This window comes from Pelecanus crispus, chromosome 4 (genome assembly GCF_030463565.1).
Source record: "Pelecanus crispus isolate bPelCri1 chromosome 4, bPelCri1.pri, whole genome shotgun sequence".
NCBI classification, from domain to species: domain Eukaryota; kingdom Metazoa; phylum Chordata; class Aves; order Pelecaniformes; family Pelecanidae; genus Pelecanus; species Pelecanus crispus.
Genome location: NC_134646.1, coordinates 60,140,785 through 60,155,234, shown reverse-complemented (window position 1 = coordinate 60,155,234; position 14,450 = coordinate 60,140,785). Strand labels below are relative to the sequence as shown.

General features: G+C 44.7%; 1 protein-coding gene across 1 annotated transcript in view; it reads left to right on the top strand.

Moving 5' to 3' along the window:
- The window catches only part of LIMCH1 (LIM and calponin homology domains 1), a 70,751-nt gene that overhangs the window by 36,835 nt on the left and 19,466 nt on the right, over positions 1–14,450 (top strand). The window contains exons 15-17 of the mRNA XM_075709130.1: positions 350–571; positions 11,346–11,439; positions 13,858–14,030. Of these exons, the coding sequence (XP_075565245.1) occupies positions 350–571; positions 11,346–11,439; positions 13,858–14,030 (489 nt within the window). The remainder of the gene's footprint in view (positions 1–349; positions 572–11,345; positions 11,440–13,857; positions 14,031–14,450) is intronic.

Here is a 14,450-nt window from a genome sequence, read left to right as displayed (position 1 = left end):
CAAAACCCAGCAGTTTTGGTCTAAATTTAACATAAATCTTCGTTGTTCTTTTAAAATCCATTGATCTGTGATGCACACAAAGGGTATCTGTATGTTACTGAGAGAAAAAAATGTGGGAAACCAGGGAATCCAGAAAAATTATTACCTTCTGTCTGTATTTTGTTTATGACTCCCCCTGGAATAGGGTTTTCTTCTATCTTGGCCTGTTGAATGAAATGCGTGCTTGGCTCTGTCCTTCAGTGATGGCACAGACTGTGTTAACAATTGTAATATCATGTTGAAGTCCTGATTTCCTAAATTCCTTTGAACACTAATTGCCTCAGCATATTTATTTATCTGTATTCTACAGGTAGATGGAAAAGTCAGCATGAATGGAGAAAATTTCAACGGCATGGAAGAGAAGGATAAAGAGTGTACAACAGTAATATTTACTCCTTCGCCAAGCAGATCTCTGACATCTGACGGAGTAGCCAGAGGGAACAGGCCCTCAGTAGAGTTGAAGAAGGACCCCACAAGTGTTGAGCTCAGTTTACAGAGGCCTGCCACTCAGAGTGTGCACAAAGAGCCAACAGTAAGACCAACATGAACAAACCAGCCTTGCTTTCTCTGCCAATTTTCTGCCTCATAATGTATTTAATCACTAACTAATGAAACCCGAGTGCTTATGTTTGCTTTATTTCAAGAGGGTGTGCCTGGACCAGTTAAAAGAAAGCTCAAATCCTTTTGTAAATTAAAGGCTTCTTTCTTTGGGACGTGGGTAGAGAAATAGGAAGGGAAGATTCAAAAAACTTTTTGCAGCCAGCCTCTCTTTTTTTTTGGATGTCATGCAGCCGATAAGCATGCTTTAAATGTGCTGGGCCAGGGAGAAATCGACTCTGTCTCCCAGCTATTGTGCAGATTTATTCAGCGCTTCTCCTGATGTTAGCTGATTAGATCAGCAACATAATTGGACTGTGCGAGCCATCGTAATTAGTCTCAGTTTTCAATTTTCAAAGAGGAGGATGTGGCTGTGCTGGCAGTTTTGAGCATTCAGCTTTCATTCCCCTCAGAAATATTAGAAAAGGGAATAAGCTATTGAAATGCTCAGAGGGGCCAACATGCTTCTTAACTGCCTTATCAAAGAAACAAATTAATTTTACCTTTTCATCTTTCTCTCCCCCTCTTCCCCAGAGAAAAAGGCAGGAATAAAACTAGAGCATATCACAGCAGGAATCTAGATGCTACGAAACTGTAATAAAAGTAGATAGTAAAAACAAAACAAGAAATAAGGACCGGACTGCAAATAAAGCATGTAAAAAGGTTGCAAACAAGTGGCAGGAGAGAGAATTCTCACCGTTCTTTTCTGTGTAACAACAAAAAGAATCAGAGATGTGGTGAGAGTTGGAGTATGGTAATTTTTTGCTTTCATCTCAGATTTCATCCAAACATTGGCCAGATGGATAACAGGGACCGGGCAGGGATGTGTCCCAGGGAGTAATGGTTCATTCATGCCAAAGGGCTTGTGTCTTATCTTACTCCCCTGCTTCATGCCAGTCTCTGGCCATGGACAACCAGGCCATAGAGCCTGCAGCAAGCATGGGAGCTGGGATGGGCTGTGAGCACAGACTTGATCCTGTCAGAGGGAACTGGTACCGAGTTAAAAGTGAATGATTTGCAGGAAAGCAGGCAGGGATGGCAGAGCAGAGGCTGCTTCTGTCAGAATGAATTGGCTGTAAGGGAAAAGCCACGTAAGCATTGTGTCTGATACAGGAGAGCTGGTAATGGGAATATTTGGAGGACAGAGAAGAGCCTCAGCTTGCTGCAGGTTAGAAGCACAATGGCAATCAGAAAAGTAGCCAAATGAAAGTGTTACTGTCTCCTTTTTTAGGATTTCCAGACCAGTATAGCTGTGGAAGAGTTGAGAAGAAATTCAGCAACAGAAACCACTGTTAGAGCTTGGGGGTGTTTGTACCTGTTTGATGCCCTCTCATCCTTCCCTTTCTGCAGCTTTGAGGATGATGTGACCAGCTGAACGCAGATTTTTCTGTGTCTGGTTTCTGCTTCCAGTGTCTTAGCCCTCGTGGTGATATTGGCAAAGGAGGCAGCTGCATCTGAATTCTCAGATTCCTTGTGACTGACATTTGCAGAATACCTCCCGGTTTGTAGGCTTCAGTGCACTTAATGATGAAGCCTTCTAGAGAGAACGAGTGTGCACCCAAATGGTGCTATTGACAGAGTTTCTCTGCTCTAACCAAGGATTTTATATCGCTAGCTTCACAGTTTCATCAGTAATGTGACTGGGTAGTGCAAATCATTGTAATTACTCCTGGCGCTTCAGCTTCAAGCAAAGGCATGTGTGTCAAGCATGTCAAGGGCAGAGCAAGGAGAGAAGACTGCTTTGAGAGGGATCTTACATGGGGAAACAAGTGGAATGCACTGAGGGTGATGGGGGAAAGAGAGGGAGACCTGCCTGTGGCTGGAAGGGAGTTTGCCAGACTAAGATAAGATTACAGGTTCTGTTCCTTCTAGATGTTTGCTTCTCTTTACCCAAGTGCTGTGTTTTAATTTTCCAGGTCTCCATGCCTTAGACTAAGACATGGGCAGTAATTTAGCTATAGGCTTGGGGAAGAGTGGCTGGAAAGCTGCCTGGCCAAAAAGGACCTGGGGGTGCTGGTTGACAGCCGGCTGAACATGAGCCAGCAGTGTGCCCAGGTGGCCAAGGCAGCCAACAGCATTCTGGCTTGTATCAGGAATAGTGTGGCCAGCAGGAGCAGGGAGGTGATTGTGCCCCTGTACTCGGCACTGGTGAGGCTGCACCTTGAATACTGTGTCCAGTTTTGGGCCCCTCAGTACAAGAAAGACATTGAGGTGCTGGAGCGTGTCCAGAGAAGGGCAACGAAGCTGGTGAAGGGTCTGGAGCACAGGCCTTATGAGGAGCGGCTGAGGGAACTGGGGTTGTTTAGCTTAGAGAAGAGGAGGCTGAGGGGAGACCTTATTGCTTTCTACAACTCCCTGAAAGGAGGTTGAGTGAGGTGGGTGTTGGTCTCTTCTCCCAAGTAGATAACAATAGGACAAGAGGAAATGGGCTCAAGCTGCACCAGGGGAGGTTTAGGTTGGATATTAGGAAAAATTTCTTTACAGAAAGGGTAGTCAAGCATTGGAACAGGCTGCCCAGAGAGGTGGTGGAGTCACCATCTCTGGAAGAGTTAAAAAAACGGGTAGACGTGACACTTTGGGACGCAGTTTAGTGGACATGGTGGTGTTGGGTTGATGGTTGGACTGATGATCTTAGAGATCCTTTCCAATCTTAATGATTCCTAGTTTTTGCTTTCATTATAAATGATCCAGCCACCAAGCGAGGGGTGGGGTTGCTACTCTACCCTTAACTGGTTTAGTGGTGGACTTGGTAATGTTAGGTTAATAGTTGGACTGGATGATCTTAAAGGTCTTTTCCAACCTAAACAATTCTATGATTCTGTGACTCTATTGAGCATACAGGAGGGCCCTGGTTCATGGATGGGAAGGGCTTAGATGCCACATTACAGAGATGGGGCATGACATTGACGCTTCGCTTCTTCACTGTGTGTGTTGGGGCACAGACCAGCACTGCTATGGGCAGCCTGATATGGATGTGATCAGTCTGGGGTCTTATCTCTGAGAATTAGGCAGCTACGCTAGACTCACTTCAGTCAGCCTTCTCCCTGTACCTATTTTACTTCAGTTTCTGGACAACTAACACAGTGATGTCAGCCTGCATCTGCAGAGCCTGAAACACTAAACTCCTCTCTGAAGGTATAACACCTCCTAGGAAGGTTGGGAATCCAAATTAGGAAAGAAAAGAGCCTCTGGGCTTGTCCCGCTCCTCATAAGTGTGGCTGGGTAGGATGCTGAATAACTCTAGCTGTCACTGTGAGCCCTCCAGAAGGGAAGAAGGGGTTTGCTTTTTGCCCCAGCAGGACGGGGCTTCCAAGCTACACATTCTTGGAAGAAAGCAAGCCTTGTGAAGCTGCCACTGTATCATCTGCCATGAGGAGAAACCAGGGCTATAGTTTTTGTCTGATGCTTAACCCTACTGAATTTTTAGGAGAGGAGGAGAAGATGACAGAAACAGGGATAGAAAAGCAGCTGAGATGAAGAAGCAGAGCTGTCTGGAGCAGAAGAAAAAACTCTGTTTCTTTTGCCTTGAGAAAACTTTTACAAATTGAGCAAGTTTTCAAAGCCTTTTCTGAACTTGCTTTCACTGCCTTTATTTGTATACTTTCCTTTATTGATACAGTTCTTGTTAGCTATGTTCTTCCCAGGCTTTGAATAAGATTCACAGGCACTAGTTCCTCTGCCTGTTAAGTGATGCTGTTTCTAGGGTTTTTTTCCCTCTAGTTGCTCTGAGATTTGTTTTGGGTTTGTATTTTATTCATTCATTTTCTGCCCTGAGTCTCTTTTGTGAAGTATATATTCCTTTTCATATATACATTACCTTTGGCCCTCCTGTCCTCCCCTTCTGATTCTCCTGTTCTTTGTGTACCCCTTCCTCCTCCTCTGTCCCTCTTACGGCTGCTGCCCTGCTGTTTCAGTTCAGTTGTCAAATGGACTAGTCCTGTCTTCTCTCTGCCTGGCAGGCTTCCCTTTGAAGCTCTGTAGCCCTGCTCTAAATCTGTCCGGCTGGCCTCAGGCGTTGTCTGCAATACGGGAAGATGCTGTGCAGCTGTACTTCAGCAGCTCTGTTGGCCTGAAGTTTGGAAAACAGTTTAGTCAAGTTGCCCCGCTTAAAACGCTAATATGATTGAGGTTTTGGGGGAGCTAGAGAAGTGCAGGGATGATTTCATATGGGTGAGACCTCAGTGTCGGTTGTCTTTTTGATAGAGAAGAACCCCATCTATAGGTGAATCGAATAACAATTGGACATCAGAGACTGATTGGGAAACATATGTAACTCCTGCCTAAATCTACTATGAAATGAAATGCAAAAAGCTGCAGCAGGTAGGAAGGATGATAAAGAAAAATACTATCAAGGAAATATACTTGTGTCTGTAGTGTATAGGTAGAGTGCTTAGATTTTTGAGGGCAGATTTTACAAGAGACTTACCTTTGCTCCAAGTCGTTTATGAAATTTTGCCTGTGATTTAAGACTAGAAGGGATAAATTTGGCCTATAAGCAAGACCAAAATATCCCACTGGTGTTTGTGGAGCGATGTGCTGCTAAGAGAGGTGGTAGGTAAAGCACACCTTTCTTATTGAAGCTGGAAAAACTGGGGCAAAGGCCCAAAGACTGACTGATCAGTCAGTGGCAATGCCAGCAATAATGTGAGAATCGTCTCCTCACCGCAGTCCTACCAGTCAGCCATTAGGTCGTGTTTTCTTTCCATTATACAGAACAGTTGAGCACATTACAAATGCTGAGAAGTTGTATCCTCTAGCTCTTTGAATCAGAAGTTGGCAAAGTAAATGTTTTGTTTTAAAACAATATTTGTGCAGATTTCAATATAGGGGGATTAATTTGTCAGTGAGTAACATCACTTTATTTTAACCAATCTTTGAGCATTTAGAAATTATTGGCTTGTTATAGCTCTAATTATACCTTTGCTCTGATCAGCCAACAAAAAAAAAATACAGACAGCAACTTTAAAAAGATCAGGGCGAGGTGGTGACGGTGGGGAGAGATTTTGGCTTTGTTTTAATTTTTCACTAGCTAGCTTAAACTTGTCCATTTCTACTCACTGCATGCTTGGCACAAAATAAACTTTTTTTCTAAATCCAAGTAACACTTTCCTTCATCTTCAAAAACCCACTGATTGAACTGAGATTAAAGTGTAAGCTTTCTTGTGGTTGAGGGTTGTTGGCCAAGCTACAGGAGAGCAGGGTTAAACTTCTGATTTGTACATATCTGGTAGGACAAGTCTTTGTTCTTTGATTTATTACAAGAAACACTTGTAGAGTAAGGACGTCTGTTCCAGATTGACAGCCTTGCCTTGAACCACACATGGAAGGAGGGGCTAGACTACCTGAAGGGAAAAAGGCTTAGGGTGAGAAGTGAGAGCAGCAAAGCTTCAAAGCAGCTAGAAGGGAACTCTGCTCGGGATGTGGTTACAAATCTAGTGTCCGTGTCTCCCATCCTCCAGACACCCATGCACTTTTCAGTGTCTGTGAGTGACGGGAGCTTATTTTACATCCCAAATGAGCAGTAATAACTCTAGAAAAATGACTAGCAGGAATACTTAACACTATTTCTTGCAACACTTCCAAGGTTTCTCTGACAGTTACTGATCCACCCTGATATTTGGTTGTAATAGCTGGCTCGAGTATAGCATTATATAGCTGCCAGATGAGGCAGATGACTTAACGTGTCAGAACAGTGTTCTGGCTGTAGTACTATGCTGGCATAGCATGCAAGGCACTTAGCTGTGGCAGCCCAAGGTCATGCCACCATTACCACTCACAACAACAGAAAACGCTAGCTTTGATGAGGAAATCATTGTATGAAAATTTTAAAGTCAATGATACGTGTACAATTTCAGTCATGGAAGTTTGAAAGATGTGTCAGGCAATTTCTACATGTGGCTATTGATGCTGCAACCAATTTCATTCTTGAGTGATTTTACAGAATTTAAACTCTAGTTCTAACCTGATTCTTCCCGATATCTCTGCATTCTTGCTGGTTCCAGACAGCTTGTTTTGTCACGTTTTCATAGAAAATACAGTCACGATATTTCACGTGATTTTGTGTACAAGTAGTGTTAACTGGCCTACATTTTGATTTAATTTACCAGAAGGGTCAATAAACTTCTACTGTAACTTCCTTTGGAGTTTGAATTCTTGTAGTAGTTGTGATGTTCTGTGTTTTAGGAGTTCCTAGTTATTGTATTTTTAGGGTTTGGTAGGGCTCTAAGGTTCTGCCACAGCAGAACACAGAAATAGGCAATGTGGCTAGTTCTGGCTTGTATGGTCCTAATTAAAGACATACTTGGACTGATATCCTAGTTTATGAGATAAAAATCCTGTCTGCCACAAACTGAACTAATTTATTTTCGTGCCTAATAGGTGTTTGATAACACTATATAGTCAGCTGCACTTGTGTCTTCGTTAAATGGATACCTTGGTTAGCAGAAATGAGGTCTTGCTTTGTCCTCTGTTACTGATGTGCTCATAACTGCAACTGCAATCACAATATTTAACTTTCCATCATGGACTAAGGCTTCTAAATCCCAAATGGGGAAGTTCACTTTAAGTCCTGGGTAGCTAGACGCATGGGGTAATAAAAACACCAATGCAAGTAGACAGCATTCTTCAGTTTTCAGGAGTTAACGAGACAGAGTCTTCACACCAGCCTGGATCTGGGGACAGAGATAACCACAGCCCCTACACAGCAAGGTTTTTCCCTACTTCCCTTGAAGGCTTCATTGCCTGTGGCGGTGGACCAGCAGGTGCTGTGTGACCTTCCCTTGTAGGCACCTGCAGCAGAGCCAGCACATGGAGAGGCTCTGTGGTCCTGCAGAAAGACACCTCTGCCCACACGAATGCATGTGGCTGCAGCAGGATGGTGCCGAGAGGCTATGTGGGTCCCGTCCTTCATCCCAAAGCATGAGAGCTCCTCTGAAACACCTCAGAAATGTCACTCACCGGGTTGTTCAGTTTTTCCGTGTCTGTGTCAAAATATGATCCTCTTGGGTACAATGAAATGCTTGTATGCTTTTTTCGTGTTCAGTGATAACATCATCATTTGATCACAAAATATTTATGAAAAGTGAATGATGGTAGTCTGTGGTAGAAGAGACATTTTATCAGCTGTATCAGTACAAGAATTTTCTTAAATGTATCATATACCTGTGAATATTGGTATTATAAATAGAATTAGATATACTGGGAATGACAGAGTTCCCTAGTGAAGTTGTCTTAATTTTTTTATAAATTACTTACTAATCAATTTTGTATTTTTAGCTGTATGTCGCTAGCATTTAATTGCTCAGCAGAGGGAGTAGGAAGAGTCAAGTCTCGTGAGCAGTAACGGAACTTCTGCAGCATGCCATTGCAAAATTCAATTTTCCTGCAGCAAGTAGTAGCGCTCGCTCTTTTTTTTTTTACTCCTCTTTGAAAGAGTTTCTATAAATAACATCTATGTCTATACCTGGTTCAATCCCCTGGATATAGGTTATGGGCAGTTTTAGTTATTGCACTTGTGCAGGATAGCTACATGACACAGCACTGTGTTTAGGTTTCTGAGGTAACTCTAGACCCAGAGGTGATAAAAGTGCATCGTGTCTGTGCATTCGCGGAGCTTTTTAAACCCTCTGAGAGGCCAGTGCGGTTGTGCTCTTTCCCCAGCTCTGGCTGCCACTGGGACTTGACTTCCCTGGGTGCATGTAATGCTGTTTAACACTTTTTGTATTGGCCCCAGTTTATCACTGTTTATAGCTCTAAAGCCTCTGAGATTGAAATGAAAGTGAATTTCTTCTTTTTTTTTTTTTTTTTTTAATTTTTCCATTTGGACCGTTGCTTTTGGAGAGTGCAGGGTGAGTTACATTGCTTTACCGAAAATAATAACAATATCAACATTAATAATTGAAATTTGCAACAATTTCTTTGGAAGAAGTCATGCTTTGGAGCAGCGGGTAGAGTTGTCGGGTAGGTGCCTCTTGCTTTTCCAGTTAAAATCTACCTTGTTTAGGGCAAACCCTGTGCTCTCAATAATAGCTATTTGTTTGGGTTTAACGGAGGTTTGTAGGTTGTAGAATGACGGAATAATTCAGGTTGTAGGTCTCTAGCTGAGTCTTCTGCTCAAAGCAGGATCAGGCATGAGATCAGACTGGGTTGCTAAGGGCTTGACCATTTGACTCTTGAAAACCTCCGAGGATGGAGATGGCACAGCCTGTCTGGGCAGCCTGTTATGCTGCCTGGCTGTCCTCATGGAGGAAAGAAATACTTATTTCTGCATTGAACAAGGTTGGGAAGTGTTTCCAGTAGCTTCTCCCCTGGCTGCTGTCATGTCAGGAGCCAGAACTGAGGCTGAAGGAGACATTTTCTTTAGTAGCAGTGTTCTGCTGGGGCTTTCAGTGAGAAAGCTCTCATTGACACACAGGCTGGCTTGAGGATGGGGTGGGGAAGGGAGAGGTGGGTTGTATGGGAGAAATGGCAAGGGGCAAATCTCTGGGGCACAGGACTTGCAGTCTTTGGAACCTTTTTCTGGCGCCTGTTTTTCAGCCTGCGCCTCATCTCCAGTGACCATCCCTCCTTGGAGCATGTGATGCATAGAGGGGGAGCTCCGTGCCTTGTTTGTTCTTGGTATAGGCATGCTCACAGGTGGACGTGGTGGAGAGGAGGTCCTCAGACTTTCCATGCTGCCTTTTTGGAGTGTGTATTTCACCCTCTGCCTCATCCAGTTTGAGAACTGCTTTTAGGCAGGAGGGGGATGTGTCCAAAGAACAACGAAGCTGGTGAAAGGTCTAGAGAGCAAGTCCTTTGAGGAGCGGCTGAGGGAACTGGCGTTGTTTAGTCTGGAGAAGAGGAGGCTGAGGGAAGACCTTATGGCTCTCTACAACTACCTGGAAGGAGGTTGTAGTGAGGTGGGTGTTGGTCTCTTCTCCCAAGTAGTTAGCGATAGGATGAGAGGAAATGGCCTCAAGCTGCGCCAGGGAAGGTTTAGATTGGATATTAGGAAAAATTTCTTCACTGAAAAGGTTATCAAGCATTGGAACAGGCTGCCCAGGGAAGTGGTTGAGTCCCCATCCCTGGAGGTATTTAAACAACGTGTAGACGTGGTGCTCAGGGACATGGTTTAGTGGTGGAGTTGGCAGTGTTAGGTTAACGGTTGGACTCGATGATCTCAAGGGTATTTTCCAACCTAAATGGTTCTGTGTGTCCCCGTGCCTTGCCTGGGGCAGAGGATTCGGGTGGGCGGAGGTGAGGGTGCAGTGGAGAGCGCCAGGCGATGCGGAGGACGGCGGGCAGCCAGCCCCAGCAGGCGCCGGAGGAGACACGCTGCCACTTCCAGCGGCTCGTGGCTGTGATCTGGCGCCCATCCTGCTGCGAGGTGGCGGCACGGCCCTTGGCAGCCGGGGGCTCCTTCTGTTGTTCCCGGCACTGCTCGCTGCCCGCTGGGCTTGCCTGGGTTGCTGCCCCTGGCCACGGCCCCATACCAGTCCCCACCATTTCCTCGCAGGGCATCTTCCCAGATGTGTTCCCTGCCTCTCTCTGGAGCATGCCTCCCTCCAGAGAGGAGAAGAGAGGCAGGGATTCCCGAACACTGCCGACAGCAAAGCTCTCCGGAGCCAAAGTGTGTCCCCAGGTGTTGGTGTCGTGTTGGCACTGCCAGCGGACGTCCCCGATGACCGAGCTGTGAGAGCCCAGGTCTCCTCTTCATGGGGCATGGATGGATGAGGGGCTATAGGCTCATGTGGGTCTGCAGGGATGGGAGACAGGATCCATGCAGAAGGTGGGTGTCCAAATCCTGCTCCCAGAAAAGAGGAAATTTCATCAGATTTCCTCCCTTGCAGCTGTTTGTAAGATGGAGGGGTGGGAGGAGGACAGGAAAACAAATTTACAATAGACTACTTCTGAAATATGTTACTTTTTATGTCTAAAAGCAGTCTGCTTTTTTTTATTTTCCTCTGTTGAATGTGCCATTTTCTAGATCTTTCATGCATTAGAAGCAGTGTACAGTGGCTGATCAGTTTGCTGCAGATTTTTCTTGATTTGCTTGCTAGGAAAGTGGATGTGTGGTGGAAGCTGCTAAATAGATCAGCTGAAGTGCTACCCTTATTTTGACAGTGTGGTTTTAGCTGTGCCACAGCTTTGTCCTGGGTCAGGAAGCTGGCTTTTCAAAGGGATTTGGATTATTGGCTTGATATGCTCTCACCATATTTTTTCAATCCTCTCTTAATAGTGCTTCAAGTATTTCATTACCTTTAATACTGACTCTGGCTTTTCCCTTCAGATAACAGATTGTTTAGACAACCATGAAATAAAGGAAATATTTAATTACTTTGCCACTTCTAAAACCCTAGTATGTGCTATGTATTCACTAATGCATACGTTTTTGTGTTATTCTGGAAGAGGAAACTAGGGGCAAAAGGTACGCTTATCTCCAGCTAACACCATCCGAGATACCGTACAATTTTAAAAGCTTATAGGAGCTATTCCAAACCCAACTGCATGATGGTTGCTGATGAGCAGTTTGAAAAGGAGATTAAAGCCCACTGATTTAACACCTGAGTGGCATATATTGCTCCGAAACGTACTCCGCAGCTCTCTGCTGAGCTCTGAACCAGTCTGGTTCAAACACATTACAAAGAAGCAGCAAGTCCTGCCTTGAGGAATTAATGCATACTTTTATTTCCACCGTACTCACTGTGTTTCTACTATATCGTTCTCTGCAGGCCTCCCCAGTGGAAGCAGATAGAGCCACCAGCAAGCAGGTCGAGGCTAGCCCTGGAAGTGCCGGACCTGCGAGCCCAGCGTGCCCGTCCCCAGGTGGGTTGTTGGGGTTGTTGCTGCTGCCCTGGCCCCTGCCCTTGCCCACCCTGGGCTGGGGTTTAGGCCCAGCCTGCAGCAGGAGTCCAATGAGCTGCAGCGGCACCAAGAGGGTTTACTAGAAAATGCAGAAGAGGTCAGAAATCTTGACGTAAGAAAGAAATTTTTTACAGTAATAACGATCATTCAGTGCAACCACCTCCCTAGGGATATGGTGGAGTCCCGGTGGCTGGAGGTTTTCAAGGTGTGACTGAACAGAGTGCTAGATAATCTCATCCGGGCTCCCTTTCCCACGAAAGGTGGGACCAGATGATCTTTTGAGGTCCCTTCCAACCTGGGTTGTTCTGTCATTCTGTGGTTGAAATGACACACCTGACTGCACATTGCCTGGGATGCGAGTTGTCTGCTTTGCCATTTGTGTGCATGAAAAGCTGGTGCCACAGTGTGCTGTAAGCACAGAGCAATCAGGGCAGAATCTATCAGTCAGTAATAGCTTCTGTTTAACACTTTTTTTTTTCCCCCAAGACATTAAGAAGTGGGGAAGGAGAATAAGAAGGGGTGCTTAGTCCTCGTAGGGGCTTTAAATGGACAATATTGTGCACAGTCCTGATTTTCTGCTTTAAAGCCTTTATGCATGATTCCTAACCTGGAGAAAGGAATTTGCTGGTAAAATTTGAAGCTATTTTCCTCAAAAGGATTTTTCTGAAACGTTACCTTTGAGTAGGCATTTTAGCTACTGCCTGCTATCATACTAAGTTCATGGCCTTTTTTTGTTGTTCATTTTTTAAAATGGGTCTATCAAAGTTCAGCTTGGTATGGGTAAGTAAAAAGTACTATTTGAAGTAGGTATTTAAATGAGACCTCTGGCTGTAGTTGGCTTATAAGTATAATGCTCCTATTTGTTTAGGATAAATGTGACTTAAACAATTAAGCTTTGCCCTCAAACATCAATGGGGTACCATTCCCCCAAGATGAGAAGTGTATCCAGCGTTTTCCTGATGTGCTGCAAGACTCTGAAGCACATGGGCTGTTAGCAAGGGCTCATCAGCTGACTTAATTACTTTGGCTCGTAGATGCCAAAGCACAGAGGTTAACAATCTTGAATTGCACCTGGCAGGTAATGTAGAAGCTGCAGTCTTGTGGTGAACCAACCAAATTCTCCTCTCAAGAGTCAGCAGTGATGAGCTGGTGATATTTGTCTACAAATCACAAAGCCACCTTGTGTCAGGCTCCACACCTGTAAGAAATGCTAAGCATTAAGTATTGATAGCAAAGTTTAATATTGGCTGGCAAGGAAAACTGAGATGGCATTGCAAAAATTGAAATGGTAAAGGAACATGGGTTTTCATTATGTCTGCTTTGGAGGGATAGATGTAGTCCAAACTGTGTGACCTTCTTGTAGAATAAGAAACCTCCTCTGCTGTTCAGTACAAGCCAGATACTTCCATGCTGTGACCCCTGTGCCACTAATGGTGTGGCAGCTGCCTCAGAGTGGTGTGCATCTGCCTGGCAGCAGGAGCAACTCTTTGCTCACGTGGACATTCTTAGTGGACCCTTGAGGTGCATCTCTTTCTTGGCTCACTTTCATAGCCAGTCAACGAGGTACATTTGGAAGCTGCCCCTGCTGCCGTGGTTGGAGAGGGGATGGGATCTGAAGCTGAGATTCTGCTTTAGGAGGCTAGAGAGATGTCTGGGTGCTTGTGCTCTGCCTAAGATGCTGGAAACTGCTGTGCTTCCAATGGTGGTACCAGCTGAGAGTAGTTTAGCTGTCACAATCCTCAGCTCTAGGCCTGTGTGCTCCTGGTCCCTTCTCCTGTAAACCAGCATCAACTTGTTCGGTTTTTTTAAGGACTGAATGACAACTTGGCTATTCCAGTCCAAGGCTTCCTGATAGCACAATTTGCTGTCTGATGCTTGACTGCCATGGTTTAGTGGGAACAGGCAAGCTGGAATGTCCTCCAGTGCTGACAGTGAGACCATATTAATTGTGGTATAGCTACTTGTCTGGGTAGCATCTTAGGATAAGATTCATCACATGACTTCAGTAAAGAGATCTATACCTCAGTAGGCACGTTGTAGGTTACAGCTCATCTCAGCCAAAGAGGAGTGTCTGAAGTAGTTTAGGTGACTCTTCCCCAAGAACTTCCTCTCTGTCTCTGTTAACCATGAAGGGTGTCCCATGATGCCCAAGTCAAGTGTAAATACCTACATTTTGTCAGGTGAATTTCACCCTTAAAGCCTTGTCTTCTCTGAGAGATTAATTTTGCCTGTGTTGAAGAAAGATTTTTTTTTCCACAACATCCAGTTTGTGGGCTCACAGTATATCCAGTGAGAAATCGGATTGTAAGAAATAGGCCTACATTGTATTTGAAAAGATGTCTTAACCTTGCAACATTATTTCTTGTATGTGTGGATTAGGTTCAGATCAAAAGCAATTCAAGTCAACTGCAGCTTGTGCCAGCCCTGTTGTGAAGAGATTAGAATTTCTTCCCAGTCCTGTCCCTTCAGAGGAAGCTGCTTCAAGTGAGAAAGATGTGAAGAAACTTGAAATGGAGCAGCAGAAGGAAGCAGAGCCTGCTGCTACACCAGAGGTATGTACAGGCAAGAAAGGGAGGGAGTGGAAAACAAAACAAAAAAGAAAGGTCTCACATGGAAATGTTTATTGTGCAAATTGGTATTTTTCTCTATATAGAGGTATATATTGGTATTTTTCTCTATACAGAGGAAATGGGCTCAAGCTGCGCCAGGGGAGGTTTAGGTTGGAAATTAGGAAAAATTTCTTTACGGAAAGGGTGGTCAAGCATGGGAACAGGCTGCCCAGAGAGGTGGTGGAGTCACCATCCCTGGAAGTGTTCAAAAAATGGGTAGATGTGGCACTTCGGGCCATGGTTTAGTCTAGTCTACCCTTGATTGGCTTAGAGTAGACTTGGTAGTGTAGGTTAATGTTTGGACTGGATGATCTTAAAGGTGTTTTCCAACCTAAACGATTCTATGATTCTATGATTCTATAA